Source organism: Sinohyriopsis cumingii, chromosome 18, assembly GCF_028554795.1.
Source record: "Sinohyriopsis cumingii isolate HCF-2022 chromosome 18, ASM2855479v2, whole genome shotgun sequence".
Lineage (NCBI taxonomy): Eukaryota > Metazoa > Mollusca > Bivalvia > Unionida > Unionidae > Sinohyriopsis > Sinohyriopsis cumingii.
The window spans coordinates 39,621,320-39,641,374 of NC_142978.1; the positions used below are offsets into that span (position 1 = coordinate 39,621,320).

At 34.2% G+C, this 20,055-nt stretch overlaps 1 protein-coding gene across 4 annotated transcripts in view; it reads left to right on the forward strand.

The window, feature by feature from the left end:
- Positions 1-20,055, forward strand: part of LOC149776449 (solute carrier family 28 member 3-like) — a 51,501-nt gene that overhangs the window by 6,858 nt on the left and 24,588 nt on the right. Inside the window, exons 1-4 of one of the 4 annotated variants that reach the window (XM_089940868.1) lie at positions 2,084-2,188; positions 13,348-13,515; positions 13,944-14,380; positions 19,280-19,424. In XM_089940868.1, the coding sequence (XP_089796994.1) occupies positions 13,384-13,515; positions 13,944-14,380; positions 19,280-19,424 (714 nt within the window). In that variant the 5' untranslated portion in view covers positions 2,084-2,188; positions 13,348-13,383. Of the gene's footprint in view, positions 1-2,083; positions 2,288-13,347; positions 13,516-13,943; positions 14,381-19,279; positions 19,425-20,055 lie in introns of those variants that run through there. The other 3 variants (XM_089940867.1, XM_089940866.1, XM_089940869.1) reach the window with 3 other exon arrangements.

A 20,055-nucleotide genomic window follows, 5' to 3' on the forward strand; every position in this document is an offset into this window, starting at 1 on the left:
TGTAGTAAAATGAATTGTCTTAGGCCCAAGTATGGAGAGGATTTTTAAAGGGGTTTGGAAAATATAAACAAATTAAAACACATTAATCAAAAACTAAATACAACTGTCCCCTGACACCATCTAAATATAACTGTCCCATGACACTGTCTAAATACAACTGTCCCATGACACTGTCTAAATACAACTGACCATGACACTGTCTAAATACAACTGTCCCATGACATTGTCTAAATACAACTGTCCCATGACACTGTCTAAATGCAACTGTCCAATGACACTGTATAATACAACTGTACCATGACACTGTCTAAATACAACTGTCCCATGACATTGTCTAAATACAACTGTCCCATGACACTGTCTAAATACAACTGTCCAATGACACTGTCTAAATACAAGTGTCCAATGACACTGTATAAATACAACTGTACCATAACACCGTCTAAATACAACTGTCCAATGACACTGTATAAATACAACTGTCCCATGACATTGTCTAAATACAACTGTCCCATGACATTGTCTAAATACAACTGTTCAATGACACTGTATAAATACAACTGTCCCATGACATTGTCTAAATACAACTGTTCCATGACACTGTCTAAATACAACTATCTCATGACACTGTATAAATACAACTGTACCATGACACTATCTAAATACAACTGTCCAATGACACTGTATAAATACAACTGTCCCATGACATTGTCTAAATACAACTGTCCCATGACATTGTCTAAATACAACTGTTCAATGACACTGTATAAATACAACTGTCCCATGACATTGTCTAAATACAACTGTTCCATGACACTGTCTAAATACAACTATCTCATGACACTGTATAAATACAACTGTACCATGACACTATCTAAATACAACTGTCTAATGACACTGTCTAAATACAACTGTCCAATGACACTGTATAAATACAACTGTACCATAACGCTGTCTAAATACAACTGTCCCATGACACTGTCTAAATACAACTGTCCCATGACATTGTCTAAATACAACTGTTCCATGACACTGTCTAAATACAACTGTCCCATGACAATGTATAAATACAACTGTACCATGACACTATCTAAATACAACTGTCCCATGACACTGTATGAATACAACTGTCCCATGACACTGTCTAAATACAACTGTCCCATGATACCGTCTAAATACAACTGTCCCGTGACACTGACAATGACCTTTTATTCGCATATAAGGAAGATTATCCACGATCATAAAAGTCATTAATGAGATAGGTATAAATATCTGAAGAATACAAACATAAATGGTTAAAAAAATAATATATTTACTGGGTGTCTGTTCTTTTTTGATCCCTCAGCTTGCAGTAGGTTTCTATTTTTGGTGGTATTTGGAAGACAAAAAATCTAATTACAGTTAGAGTCAGAGATTAGATATAAAAGTCAAAAGTTTTATAACAAAGTAACGTTTGTGTCATACGTCCATGTATCCTTTGCTATAATGAAAACAAAAATCCGTATAATGTGGGAAAATCCGTTATTTTGGGCTTACATATATTTGTTTATGTTATTTTGAAGTGCATGGATCTACCTTTCATATTTTACCTTAAATCTACTCACCTGATTATTATCTGCTCATTTGTTTATTTAAGCAAACGTGCAAATGTTCTGAAAATTTGAAACTACACCGAATGTATGTATGTATGTACGTACGTATGTATGTATGTACGTACATACGCACGCACATACTTATCCTTTAATCACCTTACACAAAATGACCCTTGTTACCAATTGCTCCGTACTTTTACGAGTCATCTGCCCACGTGTTCAGTGGAAAGACGTGAGGGTGTATTAATACGCGCATAAACGTATTAAATACCCACAAGGTAGGGTCAAATCTGTCCATTTGCTTAGTAAATAAAACTTTCTACGTGATAATGTGCCCAAAGTTGCTGTGTAAGATGTGATTCAACGAGAGACCAACCCATTGTTTCACCATTTGGGAGTGAAAGAAGCAACCAGTGTACACGCCGTGAATAATACTTACCATGGAGTAGATGTAAACAAATACGCATTAGTCATTGTCATGTTCATCTTCCTTGTCCTTAACTCATCCAGGAGGATTTACATAAAGGTATATGGCAGCCAAACTCACACAATTGCCCTCAGCCAATGGCAGTGTATGTATCATAAAGTAGCCCCAGGCAAGTATATGGTTCGTGAGGTGAGTTATTTAATAAAAGCTGTTGCTTATGATGTTTCACAGGTATGACGAACGTAATGCAGATAATTCACTGCGTAAGGTAAGGAAAGCTTTGCATATATTATTACTGCAATCTTGTGGACTCAATAAACTGAGTGCACATGTGTATTTAGGTAAAATGACGATTTAATATGGGAGAACTTCAACTATTGAATGGAAAACAATGCATCCCATTGGCGTTTTACGAATGAAGTTCACGTCATGTTAAGACATTTCGTTCAGTGGAGCAATCTTTGTAAATAGTACTCGTTAACATTTAAAGTAATATTGATTTATATTGATAAAAATAACAGGTTAGTTTTCCATTAAATCTCTTACGGAGGATGCCAGAAGCAGTAAATATGTCCTTCAGTACGTAATGTGGCTTCATTTTTAACAAATCTAAAGTAAACAATGTCATACAGGAGTTAACCGTGTCTCGAGTTACGATTTTCTTTTGCAGCCAGTGAATACATGTTCAGTTTCAATCGTGTGAACTCACAAAACTGAATGCACAAATTATTTTGGTAAAATGACAATTTAGTATGGGAGAACTTCAACTACGAAATGAAAAACAATGCAAAATAGTGTAGTTTTACAAAGGAAGTTCACGTCATACTATGACATTTCATTCAGGGGAACACTGTGAATAGTGCACGTTGACATTTTGAAGTAATATAGATTTGCATTGATATTGATGGAAGGATCCTTAAAATCTCATACTTACATCACGTCTATTGAGAGGAGCATTTGGACCATATGAAGATCTGCTGACCATCTTAAAAAAACGCAAACTAAAATGAAATGGTCACGTCTCGCACTCATCTCACCTGCCAAAGACAATCCTACAGGGCACAGTGAGTTGAAAATGAAAACAATGTAGACGGAAGAAGATATGCATTGGGAAGACAACATCAAAGACTGTACAGGAATGAACTTTGCAAAGTCCCAAAGAGCAGTGGAGAACAAAGTAAAATGGTGAGAGATTGTAGCGCACCTACGACCATCCAGTTTACGGGAGAAATGAAAAAGAAATTGAATATATGTTCTGGAAAAACTTCCGTATGCAATTGTTCGTATATTTTTACTAAACAGCTTAATCAGAGTTCTGTTGTCTGTGACCTCAATCAACTTGAATCAATCGGAAACCTGAACTGAACATTTGGAAACAAAGCCCTGCGGGCTCGTGGATGTAAAACACGGAGAGGGATTGCAGCCATAATTATATCTATGCATTTGCTATTAGTATAACTGCGATATAATAGTGTTTAACATATCACAGGATGCTCTCTTGTAAAGTTATTCACGTAATCAAACCCAGAAGAATTCGGCGACATATTTGGTGTGAAATGGATGTATCGGTGCATGAAATTAAATGGCGGTTTTGCAATACCAGCAAAAGCCTATTTATAAATAAAATCCTACTTTTATGACCGAACAGTGTATATAATGCCTTTGACAGCACTATTGTCATGGCGACCATTTATTTAAGTAACATCCTATCTTGCTAATATAATTCACACAATTTCATATACATGTGTATCCAAAGGTAAACATGAGAGAGAGAGAGAGAGAGAGGTGTCTACAGCCTTAAATATGAAGGAGTAATATAAGCATGATTGTCGTAGTTCGTGGTGTACGTATGGATGGATATCTAAGGGGGCCATTCTACTAAGGTAGGTTTGACAACGTTGAGTTTGTTATTGACAGCACCATGAAGCCTGTCACTTACCAAATAATGATTTTTTAAACCAGGTTTGATATCAGTATATGGTATTTTAAAATCAAATAGTTGTAGGCATACGGCTATTGCAGCAGTGCCGTCTTCTTTCATTACCTTTACCACTGACACTGTTGGGTAACAAGCAGTATGCCATAGAGTGAGACACAGCTAGGTATGCTTGTTGAGGATATTGGTCTGTTTCTGATTCCGTGCAATGACTTGAATACGGATAGTGAACCAGACAAGACGATATAGTTCAATATATGTTTGGCTTCGATATATTTCTGCATAAGGTATATTGCCATAATTTATGTTGAAAATATCGACCCACCATCTGTCAAGGATTTATTTAGTGTCCAATAATGATACACCACGACAGCTGACCTAGGCTAGTCCGATGGTAGGATTTGAACCCGAACCCTTTCTGTCTTGAGTCTAGCACGCTAACCACTGAGTAGCCACGGCTATCTTAACTACTAATCATCAGTGAAGGTCAAGTGTTATTTCTTCGCAATTCTTTAACTGTAGAAGGAGGATTTGTTTTAAAAGAAAAACAAAACAACAAAATTAACAACAACGACAACAACAGCAATAGCAATGCTCTGGAAGTAGGAAGCATTTATATTGCCTTAATATGCATCAAACACTACTTTGCTGTCGAGACACGGCAGATCGGATTTGTACCTGTCCCAATTCATTACGTTCATTCAGTTGTCATAATGATACATTTAGCTGTAGCGCTTTCTGTTGTCAAAATGCTACATTAACCTAATGCATCATACGTTCTGTTATGAAAGTTTTACGAGACGGTTTGTCTCATAAACTCTAAGTAATACTGTTTTCCATGACCGTATAGATGAGAGAGAGAGAGAGAGAGAGAGAGAGAGAGAGAGAGAGAGAGAGAGAGAGAAAAAAAAGAAGAAGAAGAAGAAGAAGTTCAGACTCTCTTAAAAGAGGTGTCACTCATAACGGGTAGATACGGCTACATCTTGGGGCAAATGGCGTTGTGGGAGGTACGGGATTCTGTAACGATACAAGCCTCTTTGAGATTCCGTCGAAAGGACTCGTTTTATTGAAATACACATCATATAAAATTACATTCCAATAACAATCTACAAAAATGTAAATTACGAATATAAGAGATACATATAAAACTACGATATTCCTTCAATTGCCAACATCTTAAATTTGTATAATTTCTGCCTTTTAGAATATAATACAGATAATAATATATCGAATAAATTCACGATAGCTAAAGAATCTAAAATGAAATATTTCAGACTAATACCGCAATCATTAGAAATGTATTTTACTGAATTTAATCTAAAATGCCAACATATGAAACTCTATTATTTAAACAGTATTTTATTTCTGAATTAACTATTACTGAGTATGAAGTTGGTAGCGAACGTCGTTTTTCAACTACTATAATCAACAATATAATTACAAGTAAATATAAGTTCTTCAAACAATTAAACTTTCCAATACTTTATATTAAAGAATAGTAAAGAAATATTAAAATAGTCCAATATTGCAACGTATCGATGTTAGATTAACATCTTAACACTAAAAGAAAACTATACTATATAAAAATTATACACAGACGGTATTTTACCTGTAACGATACAAGCCTCTTTGAGATTCCGACGAACGGACTGATTCGTCAATAAATCTCCTCGCTTTTTATACACAGTTTCTTTGGACGCAGCCAAATATGATCATACGTCTAGTTCTTGAGTTTCAGTTTCACCAGAATCTCAAAGTGAGGCTTCATCATTACGTACGGACTACGTACGTCATTAGACAATTTTGCCACATCGGCTCATTTCATTTACCCACTCAGAGGGAATTTTCGGAATTCGTTAGTTCAGCTACCTACACAACGAGGGTCCCCGAGTGGCCGAGTAATCTAAAGCATTCTCCGTTACGGATCACTGCTATCTCACCTCTGTCTGAGCGGGTTCGAGTCTCAGATTCGGCTAATGTGGGTATGTGAGAAAGCTTGTCAGTAGCTTCTCGTGGGTCAGTGGTTCTTTCAGGGGTTTTCCCGGGTTCTTCCGCCATCATTAATACTGGCCGCTATGTATAGCCTATCGTGTGCTGAAAAATGGCGTTAAACCCGAAAACAACAGCAACAACAACCCACATAACTTACCGGGTGTAGTTTTTGCTGACATACCATACAAGGGAAATGCATAGTGCAAGAGATTTTTGCCTTTTTCTCATAAGGGCGAAATCTTTATTAAATAGTATATAATTGTAATACCGAAATAAATGAATTTAATCTTAATATATTTTAATAGAAAATTACCTTTAATATAATTTAATGAAAATTACTTTTAATACAATGTAGAGAAAATTTCAATCTTATTACTTTTACTAACAAATTTTGTCAGCATAATTTCTTCCACCAATTGTCATGAGAAGATTTTTCTCATAACTTTATGAAAATGATTTAAGCCCATAATTTCGGCACTTTATGATGTGATGATAGTTGTTGGTAGAAGGTCTCTTCATCATGCCCAATTTATTGACGGGCACTCTCAGGTCGATAGAGAGATGACGGATAGTTTGAGGCTTCTTGCGATGAGGATGTTATTTTAAATCGTTGGAGTACGAGAGGTACTGAGTTCGAACTGTAAAGATAAGGCGAACTATTCATTATGAAGCCCAACGGAAAACTGTTTTTATTGAAATTATAGAATACTGTGCACAGAAAATCACTTTCCAAATATAGAAATATGTATACATAAGTGTTACATTTTTGATACAATAATACATATAAAATTATAAAATTCATTCGAGCTTACCAATTTCATACAATTATGGAATTTTTGTCTTTTAAAATGTAATGCAAATAATTAAATATCGAATAAATGACCAGTAGACAAAATGCTTAAAAATTCAGAATAATACAACGTTCATTTTGTAAGAAAGTATTTTACTGAATGTTTGACCTAAAATACCAAAATGTACTGCTCTGTAACTTTAAGAATATTGTATTTCTAAATTAATTATTACCAAGCATGGAGTTGGTAGCGAACACGTCTTTACAATATTCAATTCTATGATTAAACATATACGTTCTTACCAAGTTGAAACAATACATTACTTGCTAAGTTTAAAAATTCATTTTAAATAATAAATAAAGATGCAAAAAAGATGTTTCAAAGTTTCGAAAGAGACTTGAATCAAATTGTCTCTAAACATTTAAATCAATTAATTGCTATGCTAAAGAAAATTTTAAAATTATAGTACGTCGTTTTGTTCTTACCTGTAAAAAAAAGGGCGAACTTATGCATCATGAAGTTCAACTGAAAACTGTTCCCGCACGGCTCTAGACGTTGCTTAATATAGCGGAGAATCATAACTCATTTCCAAAGAAGGCCATCACCTTGAGTGATAAACTTAACCTATGCTTCATTCTTGAGAAAAATTACAAGGTCCATTTCCAGGATTTTTACGAAAATTTACGAAACGTGTTATAATATTTTTATTTTACATATATGTGACTCAGTGGTTATGTGTAGATCGCCAGAAATATACGGATCGGATCAGCGCGGGTCTGTTCGTTTCTAGAATCATTGTCCAATTTTCTGTTTGTATTTTGGCAACACGTGATTTTAAGTTTTGAATTTATCCAAATATTCCTTTAAAGTTAATTAAAAAAATTGAACAAATATTTTATACAATCCAAAATCTTTAAAGTAAGAGTAGTGTCCCTTGTAACTACTAACTCGTGCACTTGTCTAATTTCAATGCAAATACCTAATTACAATTTATATTTTAAGGACACTGCAATACATCGGCTGCAGAATATTTAACATTCATACTATTGGATATATCATTATTTATCGTAATGTGCCTTTCACCAACTTCATCAAATATTGCTTTTACATATAATCTTGTAAAAATCTAAATGCTGTTATTTTTCTTTCTATATAAAAAGTCATATTAAGGTTTTAAAAACAACATTTCACATTAATCCAAAATAATACTCGCAATTACTAGAATAAAAAATGTTTCAACGTAAGAACTATTACTGATTGGAAATGTCAAATTTTAAACTTTGTAAGAGCATTGTTGCAAAGTTGTTTTCTGGTTTTGAGAAAACTTTGTATTTCAGAGAATATCACTCTTATGCATTTGCATTCGTCTACAAATTCGACGAATTTAATTTTCAAAACTGCAATTGTATTTATTTATCATCTACAGTGAAGTATTTTTATTTTAGGTTTGCCTTTGTTTACATTCGATTTATATACATTGCAATACATTTAAATTATTGTGTTTATAATGATTCTCGACATTTTTAATAGCTTTCCTAAAAAGGTCAGAAACGTGTCCCAAAGACACATAATTTAATTCAGAATCATTTCCAGTAATTACCGGTATGTTGGTTAGAATTTGATACAGTATATGGTGACCAATCCAGTGGCCTCGTGGTTAGAACGTCCGCCTTTTATGTTGGAAGTTGCGGGTTCGAACCTTGACTGAGTCATACCAAAGACTTTTAAAAATGATACAAACAGCTGTCTAGCTAGGCGTTCAGCATTAAGAGGTTAGTGTTAGGCCTGGTCGTCCTGGTGTCAGAATAATGTGACTGGGTGGGACATCTTGCTACATGTCTGTGGCATGATGCCTCAGTGCTTGACATCACTATAAACTGTCACATTGCAGACATCGTAGCAATATGACTGAAAAATTATTAAAGCTACTTTAAAAATCCAACTCTCTCTCTCTCTCTCTCTCTCTCTCTCTCACACACACACACACACACACACGCACACACACACACACACACGCACACACACACACACACACACACACACACACACATCGTATATGGTTAATTACACGCATTTTGCATCGTCCTTCTGTCTGACGCGTTTTTTACTCATTTATACATGTATTCATTGTTCATTTCTAGTTCATACTGGCATCGACAATGTTTTCTCAATTTCATTTTCATTTTGCAGTTGGAATAAAAGAATTTAAATATACATTAAACAGTTCCATATAGGCAATAGTATACTGCCATGCCGTAAAACCCAGAAACCACTTGTACTTGAAGTAAGAAAAATTGTATATACTGTGTAATATTTCTGCCTAACTTTTTGTGTTTCTTTCGAAATCAACGTTTGGCTCAGATTTTATTACGATTACATTCAATTTTACTAGCTGTAATTTTAAAAAATCAGCAGCAGGTTTGAAATTTTTTTTTTTACTGCAGATATTATTCAAAGTATATTTCACATCGGTATCTGTCAGTTTTAGATACGAAACTACTTTGTAGGATATCTTTCAAAATTTAAGTATTAATATTATTTACAAATTGATCCCTTTCTTAATCTCGACAACACAAGGAGTTTTGGCAGCTTTGACTCTTACATCACTTAGAATGCAAACGGTATTAACGTCAATACAGGGAATATTATCATTACATGCTGATTCAAAAGCTACTGCACACTGTATGTACAAATGTTGATTCAAATGCTACTGCACATTGCATATACAAATGTTGATTCAAATGCTACTGCACATTGCATATAAAAATGTTGATTCAAATGCCACTGCCCATTGCATATACAAATGTTGATTCAAATGCTACTACACATTGCTTATAAAAATGTTGATTCAAATGCTACTGCACACTGTATGTACAAATGTTGATTCAAATGCTACTGCACATTGTATATAAAAATGTTGATTCAAATGCTACTGCACATTGCATATAAAAATGTTGATTCAAATGCTACTGCACACTGTATGTACAAATGTTGATTCAAATGCTACTGCACATTGCATATAAAATTGTTGATTCAAATGCCACTGCACATTGCATATACAAATGTTGATTCAAATGCTACTACACATTGCATATACAAATGTTGATTCAAATGCTACTGCACATTGCATATAAAAATGTTGATTCAAATGCCACTGCACATTGCATATACAAATGTTGATTCAAATTCTACTGCACACTGCATATAAAATGTTGATTCAAATGCCACTGCACATTGCATATACAAATGTTGATTCAAATGCTACTACACATTGCATATACAAATGTTGATTCAAATGCTACTGCACATTGCATATACAAATGTTGATTCAAATGCTACTGCACATTGCATATAAAAATGTTGATTCAAATGCCACTGCACATTGCATACACAAATGTTGATTCAAATTCTACTGCACACTGCATATAAAATGTTGATTCAAATGCCACTGCACATTGCATATACAAATGTTGATTCAAATGCTACTGCACACTGCATATAAAATGTTGATTCAAATGCCACTGCACATTGCATATACAAATGTTGATTCAAATGCTACTACACATTGCATATACAAATGTTGATTCAAATGCTACTGCACATTGCATATACAAATGTTGATTCAAATGCTACTGCACATTGCTTATAAAAATGTTGATTCAAATGCTACTGCAGACTGTATGTACAAATGTTGATTCAAATGCTACTGCACACTGTATATACAAATGTTGATTCAACTGCTACTACACATTGCATATAAAAATGTTGATTCAAATGCTACTGCACACTGTATATACAAATGTTGATTCAAATGCTACTGCACATTGCATATAAAAATGTTGATTCAAATGCTACTGCAGACTGTCTGTACAAATGTTGATTCAAATGCTACTACACATTGCATATATAAATGTTGATTCAAATGCTACTGCAGACTGTCTGTACAAATGTTGATTCAAATGCTACTACACATTGCATATACAAATGTTGATTCAAATGCTACTGCACATTGCATATACAAATGTTAATTCAAATGATACTGCACGTTGCATATAAAAATGTTGATTCAAATGATACTGCATATTACACATACAAATGTTAATTCAAATGCTCCTGCACGTTGCATATACGAATGTTGATTCAAATGCTACTGCACGTTGCATATACGAATGTTGATTCAAATGCTACTGCACACTGCATTGATTCAAATGCTACTGCATGTTGCATATACAAATGTTGATTCAAATGCTACTGCACACTGCATTGATTAAAATGCTACTGCATATTGCATATACAATTGTTGATTCAAATGCTACTGCACGTTACATATACGAATGTTGATTCAAATGCTACTGCACACTGCATTGATTCAAATGCTACTGCATATTGCATATACAAATGTTAATTCAAATGCTACTGCACGTTGCATATACAAATGTTAATTCAAATGCTGCTGCACGTTGCATACACAAATCTTGATTCAAATGCTACTGCACACTGCATTGATTCAAATGCTACTGCATATTGCATATACAAATGTTGATTCAAATGCTACTGCACGTTGCATATACAAATGTTGATTCAAATGCTACTGCACACTGCATTGATTCGAATGCTATTGCATATTGCATATACAAATGTTGATTCAAATGCTACTGCACACTGCATTGATTCAAATGCTACTGCACGTTGCATATACAAATGTTGATTCAAATGCTACTGCACAATGCATTGATTCAAATGCTACTGCACATTGCATACAAATGTTGATTCAAATGCTACTGCATATTGCATATACAAATGTTAATTCAAATGCTACTGCACATTGCATATACAAATGTTGATTCAAATGCTACTGCATATTGCATACAAATGTTGATTCAAATGCTACTGCACATTGCATATACAAATGTTGATTCAAATGCTACTGCATATTGCATACAAATGTTAATTCAAATGCTACTGCACATTGCATATACAAATGTTGATTCAAATGCTACTGCATATTGCATACAAATGTTGATTCAAATGCTACTGCACATTGCATATACAAATGTTGATTCAAATGCTGGTGCACATTGCATATAAAAATGCTGATTAAAATGTTTTATTATTATCACGTGAACAGTCTCTTGTCCTCCAATATCAAATGTATATCACCTGTCATTAACCTTAGGACTCTCAGATAATATATTCGTGGCTACCAAGTCACTTCCCCGAAAAGTGCACACTCTGAATGCATAAACTGAATTCCGTACTGTTATATCTGTATGCATTGGCAACGTTGTTAAAGCACAATAACCCTTGTACGCACTGGCCAAAACAAGCAACAAAATAAATAACAATAAAAGCAGCAAAATAATGGCAGTTACATACGTCACGGACAAGATTCTTGATTGATTTATTCGTTTTCTTGACGTAAAATCAAATTTGTTGTTGCTGGGAATAGTTACTCAGGATATCTAAAATATCTTTTTTACCATATCCTTCGTACAAGAGCAAGTTTGACACTGATAAATACTTGTGATTGTTTTCTCGATGCATTTCTGTGGCCTAGAATGACATTTGTTTATTCCATGAATTTCTGTGCCTTAGAATGACAATATCGGGGCCTATTTCTGTCTGACTTAAACCCGCAAAGTACGAAACAAAATTAAATATCATCGCTAAACTTCAAGGAACTGTGATGATATTACAGCGACATCTGCTAACATTATATCAGTTTATAAGATCAAGTGCATATTAAACATGTTTGTTCATGCACATATTGTACTCTAGATATAGTATTAATGAAGGAGGATAACTAAGACTCAGTCTTCAAAAAGTTGAACTCCTGACGAGAAGTGGGCGGTGTTTGATTCCCACACTCGGATCATCCAAGACTGACTAGCGTGGCGTGTCCTTGAGCAAAGCATTCGCGTGCCTTTACACTATATAAACTTTAAAGTGCTGATGTACCGAAAAATACAAAATTGAAAACTGTTACTGCAATCATTTACCGGGGCCTTTCCTTCTATAATATATCATTTTCGTACATTCTACTCGTTTATGTGCATTTTTCAAACCTAGTGTAATTGTATTCAGTCTAAATTCATCGATCATTGTTATCTCAGCTGCATCGAACCATAATTGGTCGTCAATGGCTTATCACTGTCATGTTTGATCTAATTGAACGTCCAGGAAAAAATTAAAGAACTTTTGGCGTCTTGACAACTATTTGTTTTCCTAAGAATCAACACTTTACAGTTAGCCAGGGTTATTCGTTGCTGTTATCTACAAATAGCAACTAAATAACACATAAGCGAGTGCACGAATTTAAATTACAGTTTGGTAACAGAATACCTTTCTGACTATAGGTGGGAAACTCCAGTTGACGATGTTATGCTCTCACCCTTACCCCGCCCAGCAAAGTTTCAAATCTTTTTTATGTAACCAATATTACTGCCATACTCGCCAATCCAAGACATCCTTCATCCGAGTTGGTGCAGAGTATAAAAATCCTTTATGTAATGTGTACATTTTACAAAATAGATGCTACGTCCGATATCACCTTAGTTGACCCTAACCCTAACCCCTAACCCTAACACCGTCTATCTGTTTCATTTTTAGATAAGTGAAGACAGTCACAACTGACGTATATACAACATGTCTGGAGTTCAGTTGACACAATTAAAGAAACTTTCAGACAAAGAGCAGCAACACCAGCACTACTATAACTCCTCCTTTATCACAGATGACTACGAGAACCCCTCGTTCATGACAAATGACACTCATAAGGTATATATAAGTTAAAATAATTATCTGTCTATAAATTTGTGTTTTTATGGTTGTAAACTTGTCTCTGTATAGACACACATATATGTTCGTCCACTTTTAATTTGAAGCCATAGTCTGTTTTATCTCTAGTCTACCTACCTACCTACCTAACTGACTGTATATCTATCTATCTATCTGTCTATATATATATATATATATATATATATATATATATATATATATATATATATATATATATATATATATAGTTCCATGTCACCCTATCCACATCACATGAACGTAAACATGGAAATTTGATTAGCAATCTATCAATTCTACACAATTTTTATATCAGATACGATTAAAAGGATTCTTTTACATATTTGTCAGAATTATCACCTGTCATATCCCTCTTATATTTACACTTTATATAACCTATGTACATTCAGGATGAACACAACAATGCACATTATGAAATGGTAGATACCATACAAACAAATGCGCAAGTCAAATTAGATCCGGAAGTACAGATGGAAAATGGACAAGCCAGTGCAAAAGAAGAAGACCTAAATGGATGCCAAAGGGGCGTTTTAAGACTACAAACGGGATGTTACGATTGCATCAAAGTTAAGAAAACAACCATCAAATATATTATCCTTCTTATGTTGGTTGCTGCTTATTTTGCATATTTTGGATATGCTATGTATTATCGTTTTGGAGATGAGGGTTCGCACCGACTTCTTGGATTCACTGTTTTTGCGGTCTTTCTCATTATTGGAAAGCTCTTCTTCAAAATGTATGAGAACAAACTGGACACCTTTTCTGAAAGTGTTGGGCGTGCAATGAGATCTAAGCGTTTGATGAAGGCTAGAACATTTACAAGATGGTAAGTGGTAGATATAGTTTCTTCATTATTATGTAGAAAGTAAGTCGCGTTTTATTTTAAAGTTTATTTGTTTTGTTATATTAAATGCGTATTGCATCTTCATATGCATGTTTGCAATTATTTTTTTACAACACAGTCTGAAGCAAAATTCAATCTAAAATAATTTAACATGGATGTTTAATGAATTCTAGAGATTTAGTCTTATAGGAGTTGGATTTTGTTTTACTTATTAAACTTTAAAAAATATTCTTAATGTTTCATTCTGGACCATGATAAATTGATTGATTAAATCCAATTTCTTTCCAGCAAGAACGCAAAGGTGTGAATTTTTTAGGAGGTGGGGTGTTCTGTGTATTTGTTTAAAATACAGTACATGTGGACTTTCAGCAAAGTTTATAGACATTGCCACATTCGGTTTTATTTTAATTTCAGATGGCTATCTGTGTTAAGTATTTCAGATATCTGTATGATGTAATTAAAAGAAAGCACGATGAAAGCATGTAATTAATAATAGCACGGAAAATTTTTTAACATTTTAAATAGATGAACCCGTTAGGCACGTGATGTAGCCGCACATTCAAAAATAAGTAAAATAATTCTGAGTATTGAAAAATTACTGTACTATGATGTTGTCATTATTTATCTACCATGTACACCAAACATCGCACCACATGTGCTTGACAGCACGAACCCACATACCTCACTATATGGGTTGTTTTCACAGACGTCACAATTGTCAAATGTCAAAACTGTGTTTTCTTGAAATGCTTTTATAAATATGAAATTATATATCAACGATTGGATTTTAACTTGAACGATAACTTAATGATTGATTCAGCCCATGAATATTGAAATTATTTACATGTTTCTACTTATTTGTGTGTCAGTTAGTTTATGCGTCTGTTTATTGATTGATCTATTCGTTTATGAAAGAATAACAAAAATGGTTGAAATTTGAATGTTTTCCTTGAAGAAAAAGAGAAGGGAAGAAGTCACTGATTCGGTCATTGACATGCACATCAGACTGTGATGTATCAGGATATCCTATCACACAAAGTGACACGTGCCTTTGTTATTATACGGGAAGAACAATGTTGTTAAATACCGGTTTGCGTGGCTAGGGACTCAAAGTGGAGGATTTGGAAGTACACACGTTTTGTGACGTCACGTGAAAACAACGGATAAATACCTCCAGTATGTTTATGGTGATAATGCGAGGCCATGTACGTTACACCTTACAACTTTATATACAAACGAAAAATCAAACAAAACAAAAACAACACACAATACGACTGTGCTCGAGCTCCTTCCGCAACAACTTGACTTTTAAAACTTCGATCCAGAATTATCGTATTCTTTACCACTGAAACACATAAACACTCTTCCGCAACAACTGGACTTTTAAAACGTCGATCCAGAATTATGGTGTACATTACTACTGAGACACATAAATACCTTTTGAAATCTTATTACTGCATTAAATGGAATTGATAAAATGCTGGAAACGCACACTTTAAAATTAAATATGGAGATGGAACATATGAATACTCAATGAAAGCTATGCAATGACTGTTTATTTTGAAAGCAATTTTATCCGAAAGATTAAAATCAAATTTGCATATCCTTCAAGAATCAGATGATCAGACATTTATGTATAGATGTGGCAGGATCAAAGCATCTATATATTTCCACCATCATGCTAAAAAAAATACAAACGAAAATTTGAACACGCCAATGAATGATATAGTCAGGACAGAAAACCCAAGGAGAAAAAAATAAAATGCTTATGTAATCGAGCCAAAACAAATAAATTTGTCTACTGTAGTGAGAGAAAATATATAATGTTTTTTTATTTGAATGATTGAAGTTAAAGATTCACCGATTTAAATAAAATAGCAGCTATCCTCGTTTCGCTAGCACTAAAATAGTGCCTAGAACATGTTTGTTGATCAACTGCCAAGATGAAATATTGAAACCAAATGTTGAAATCTATACTGTTCTGTGTGGCTGATTATGAAAAAATTGTATGTCATACTGCGAGCTATATCTTTTCATTGATTCATCACTGTCAAACGTTTGTTGACATTTATGCGGAAAAGTTAACTTTTGAGTAGCAGTGTCTTATCTCAGTAAATTCATTTGCTACGTTGACGTGGATAAGGCGAGTTAACTAGTTTGATACATTAAAATGAGTTGCGGGTGCTACGCTCTACTGGCTATCCTTTTTTACTAGTCGGAAGTAGGTTATATAAAATGATGAAATGAGTAAAGCTCATATTGTACAATTGCTACTAATTTTAAAAACTCGTGCGTAAATTTCTTCGATTTCCATTTCAAAACTGTCATTTCTTCCATCGTAATACCATATTATTACATGTGGCATGCGCAGTCTCTGCATATCAAGTAATGGTATTAGTTTTTGTTTTCTCCAACAGCTTTGCTCTTTGAGATTTGTGACATTTTACATTTTGATACATCAAATTGGACACTTTATGAAAGTAGTTATATTTCTATCACTACAGGATGTCTGTGAAATCAAGATTTTCATACTTTTTATCTTAGCACACATTGAAGGTGAACTGGTTTGAGGGCATGCTGTTAAAACGCTTCTCAAACCAACCCATTGTTGTTCACTTTGTGGTAATTCTTTGTGTTTAAGGTTTAATGGATCTACTAGGACTGTTTATGTTAGAAATGTTATTCAGGAAAATGCATTGTTCAATGAGTATTTTTTTTTCACTGTTTGTTATACTGTTCTATTAAATCTAAATGAGGCATAAATGACCACGTGATTGTAGCAGAATCTACTCGAATTTCATTTCGTTTTATCTGAATCACAATCGTATTGATTGACCTGTAGGCTTTTGCACTGTAATTGTTTTTGAGATATTTTATGTAGTTTCGTATCCTCAAATGTTGTCTCTTAATTACTTCCATGATGCTATTTATTCTTTGAAAGGACAATACATATATGGTATTCGCCTTGTACGTTTTTCATGTACACCAATTTATTGTTGAACTGCGACGTATTTACGCATTGTCGATTGTGATGCATTATTACAAATTCTGTTGAGGTTCGGGTTTGCATGTCGACATTGTCCAATGCACGGTTTTACCACACCTTCACATTCTAATACCTTGTTACCTTCCAAAGACGCAAAGCCGGGCTGCTTGATTCTGATATACATGTATTGCGTTTCTACCATTTATGTTATTGGAATGATGTTTCCTGTAGGCTCCCAAATATTTAAAAATTCATTAAAAAATTCATCATTTGATTTCTTTTCATCTTCAATACAAATCTCTTGATCTTGGCACACGACAACCTGTTTGTCGTATCGTGATACATCTTAATTGCAAAACATTTCAACAATATCTGCTTCCCACTGGTAATCCATGTAAGTCACATACCGTTCTGAAGGAGAACGTTTATCTCTCTTGCTTGTGTTACATTTAGGTTCAGTTAACCATTCTTTCAATTGAGCATATTTTATTTTAATTTTGTCGCGTTTAATTTTCTCCCAGAATTAATTGATATTTGTGTAAGCCACTGTACTTTCAGGATCGTATAGTAGGTGTCTTAAATATTGTTCTTTATCCGCTACTTAAAACGGTACAAAATTATCGAGCGTGTTCTCTATGCTTAACAGACTGTATGTCGGAGTAATCAACAAGCCTAAAAAACATCTAATAACAACTGATACTTTTTGAAAAAGAATTTGCAATATGTTTCGATTCTTTTAAACGTACTAATATTTCCATGACTATTCCAAATTTTGCCATTCCACTCGTTCATTTTAAAACAGCTTTTTCTTAAGATGAGTTACTATGTTCACTTTTGAATCTAACTTTGTTTTCCAGAAATGTTCTGTTTATGATGAATCTTTGTATACTGAACTTGTAATGTTGATGCTATATTCAAGTTGTCCATTCAGGTTAGCTTAACGCAAATTTATGTATTTATAAGCTTCAAATACATATTTCAATTCCTCAATTCCTCTAATTGTCTTACTGTTTTACCATCTTGCTGCACAGGCTGGCGCTGTACTATTTACCCCAATGTTTTCATCACTGCTTGCAAGCTATCAGTTAGCATTGTTCCTGAAATAATGTGTCAAAGCTTTTGTGATGTTTAAAATGGGAAAACCAACATTTGTATTATCTTAAGGGTTCTTTTCTAGCACACTAACTTTAACCACACTTCCATCCCATTCAAACTTGGCATCAAATATAATTTTTGTTTCTATATCGAGATTGTTGATTTGTCCTGAACTCGTTGAATATTTGTAACACCTCTCTGAAATTTGTTTAGTCATTCACAGAGTAGCTTTTGGTCTATCATTATATTGTTAGATGATTTCGATTTTGTTGTTGAGAACTTAAAATGCTACAGTGCTAGCATTGTATCAATTCCATTTAACGCAGTAGGAACTTTCAACAGTATGTGTGTTTCAGTCGTATGGAAGATGACAATTCTGCAACACCTTTCTAAAAGTTCTATAGTTTAGGAGGTGGATCGCGTTAAATTTGTGTTGTTGTTCTTGTTACTCTTTTTAATACGGATTAAAGTAGATGACCGCGTGCTACCATATATATATATTGGTGGAGGGGTCACTAGTAAGGTAGGAGATATTGTGCAATCATGCACATATTGATAGGTAAATGTATATATTAGATACACAAAAAATAGAGAACCTCTTTATCAGTAACTAATTGTGTTTTATTTGTTGTGCGTGTGCGAAAGCCCGCGAATAATTAATGTAAATGCCTGTATTCGATATGCAGAAGTCATATTCAAAACCTTTATGTGAGTATATCAGTGACTGAAGTAGTGATTGTGGAATGTGGCATGTTCACTTCTATGTAATTATGGAAACCTGTATCGGTTTACATGTACAGGTTCCTGAAAGTGGGAGTATTTATATTTTTGGTTGTCTACATTGTCTTGGATGTCGCCATAGAGCAGCCAAGGAATTTAATCTCCGTAGCTGGACTAGCGTTGTACATCATCATCTTTTATTTTACCTCTACCAACCCCGCAAAGGTGAGAACCATTTTATTTGCAACTCTTTTGTCTGTTTCTGTCTGCCTGTCTGACAAACATAAACACACACACACACACACACACACACCACAAAAACACCAATCGCATACGTGGATATTTGCGACTTGGAAACATATATAGACTGCACTAATTTAGTCCCCAAAATAGATATTTAAAATATCGGTTTCACTAGAACAGCAGGCAAAATGCAGCGACTCAGTGGTTAAGGAGTTGAACTCGCAACCAGAAGGGCTCAGTTCCGGTGTATTTGATTAGCCCGGAGAGGGCTATCGTGGCGTATTTTTGGGCGAAACACTTTATTCTTCTTGCCACGCAACGATCTTCATAATTCTGATGCACAGTAAAACAGCAAAAACGCCATAACACTAAGATAGCAGGGATTGTATATGAATATGGTGTCTCAGTAATTGCTATTGCAAATGCTTTAATTTCAAATCGGTGATTCGTCAAAGCTACGAATAAGTTCCAACAACTGTCAGTTAATTGGTGTTTATTCTGAATTCCAATGAGCCGCTGACCAATCTCAAGTCCGACTATGCGAGTGTCATTGCGCAATATACCCTGGGTTGCTAAGCTTATGTGTTATAAAGTGATGTATTTCAAGGATGGT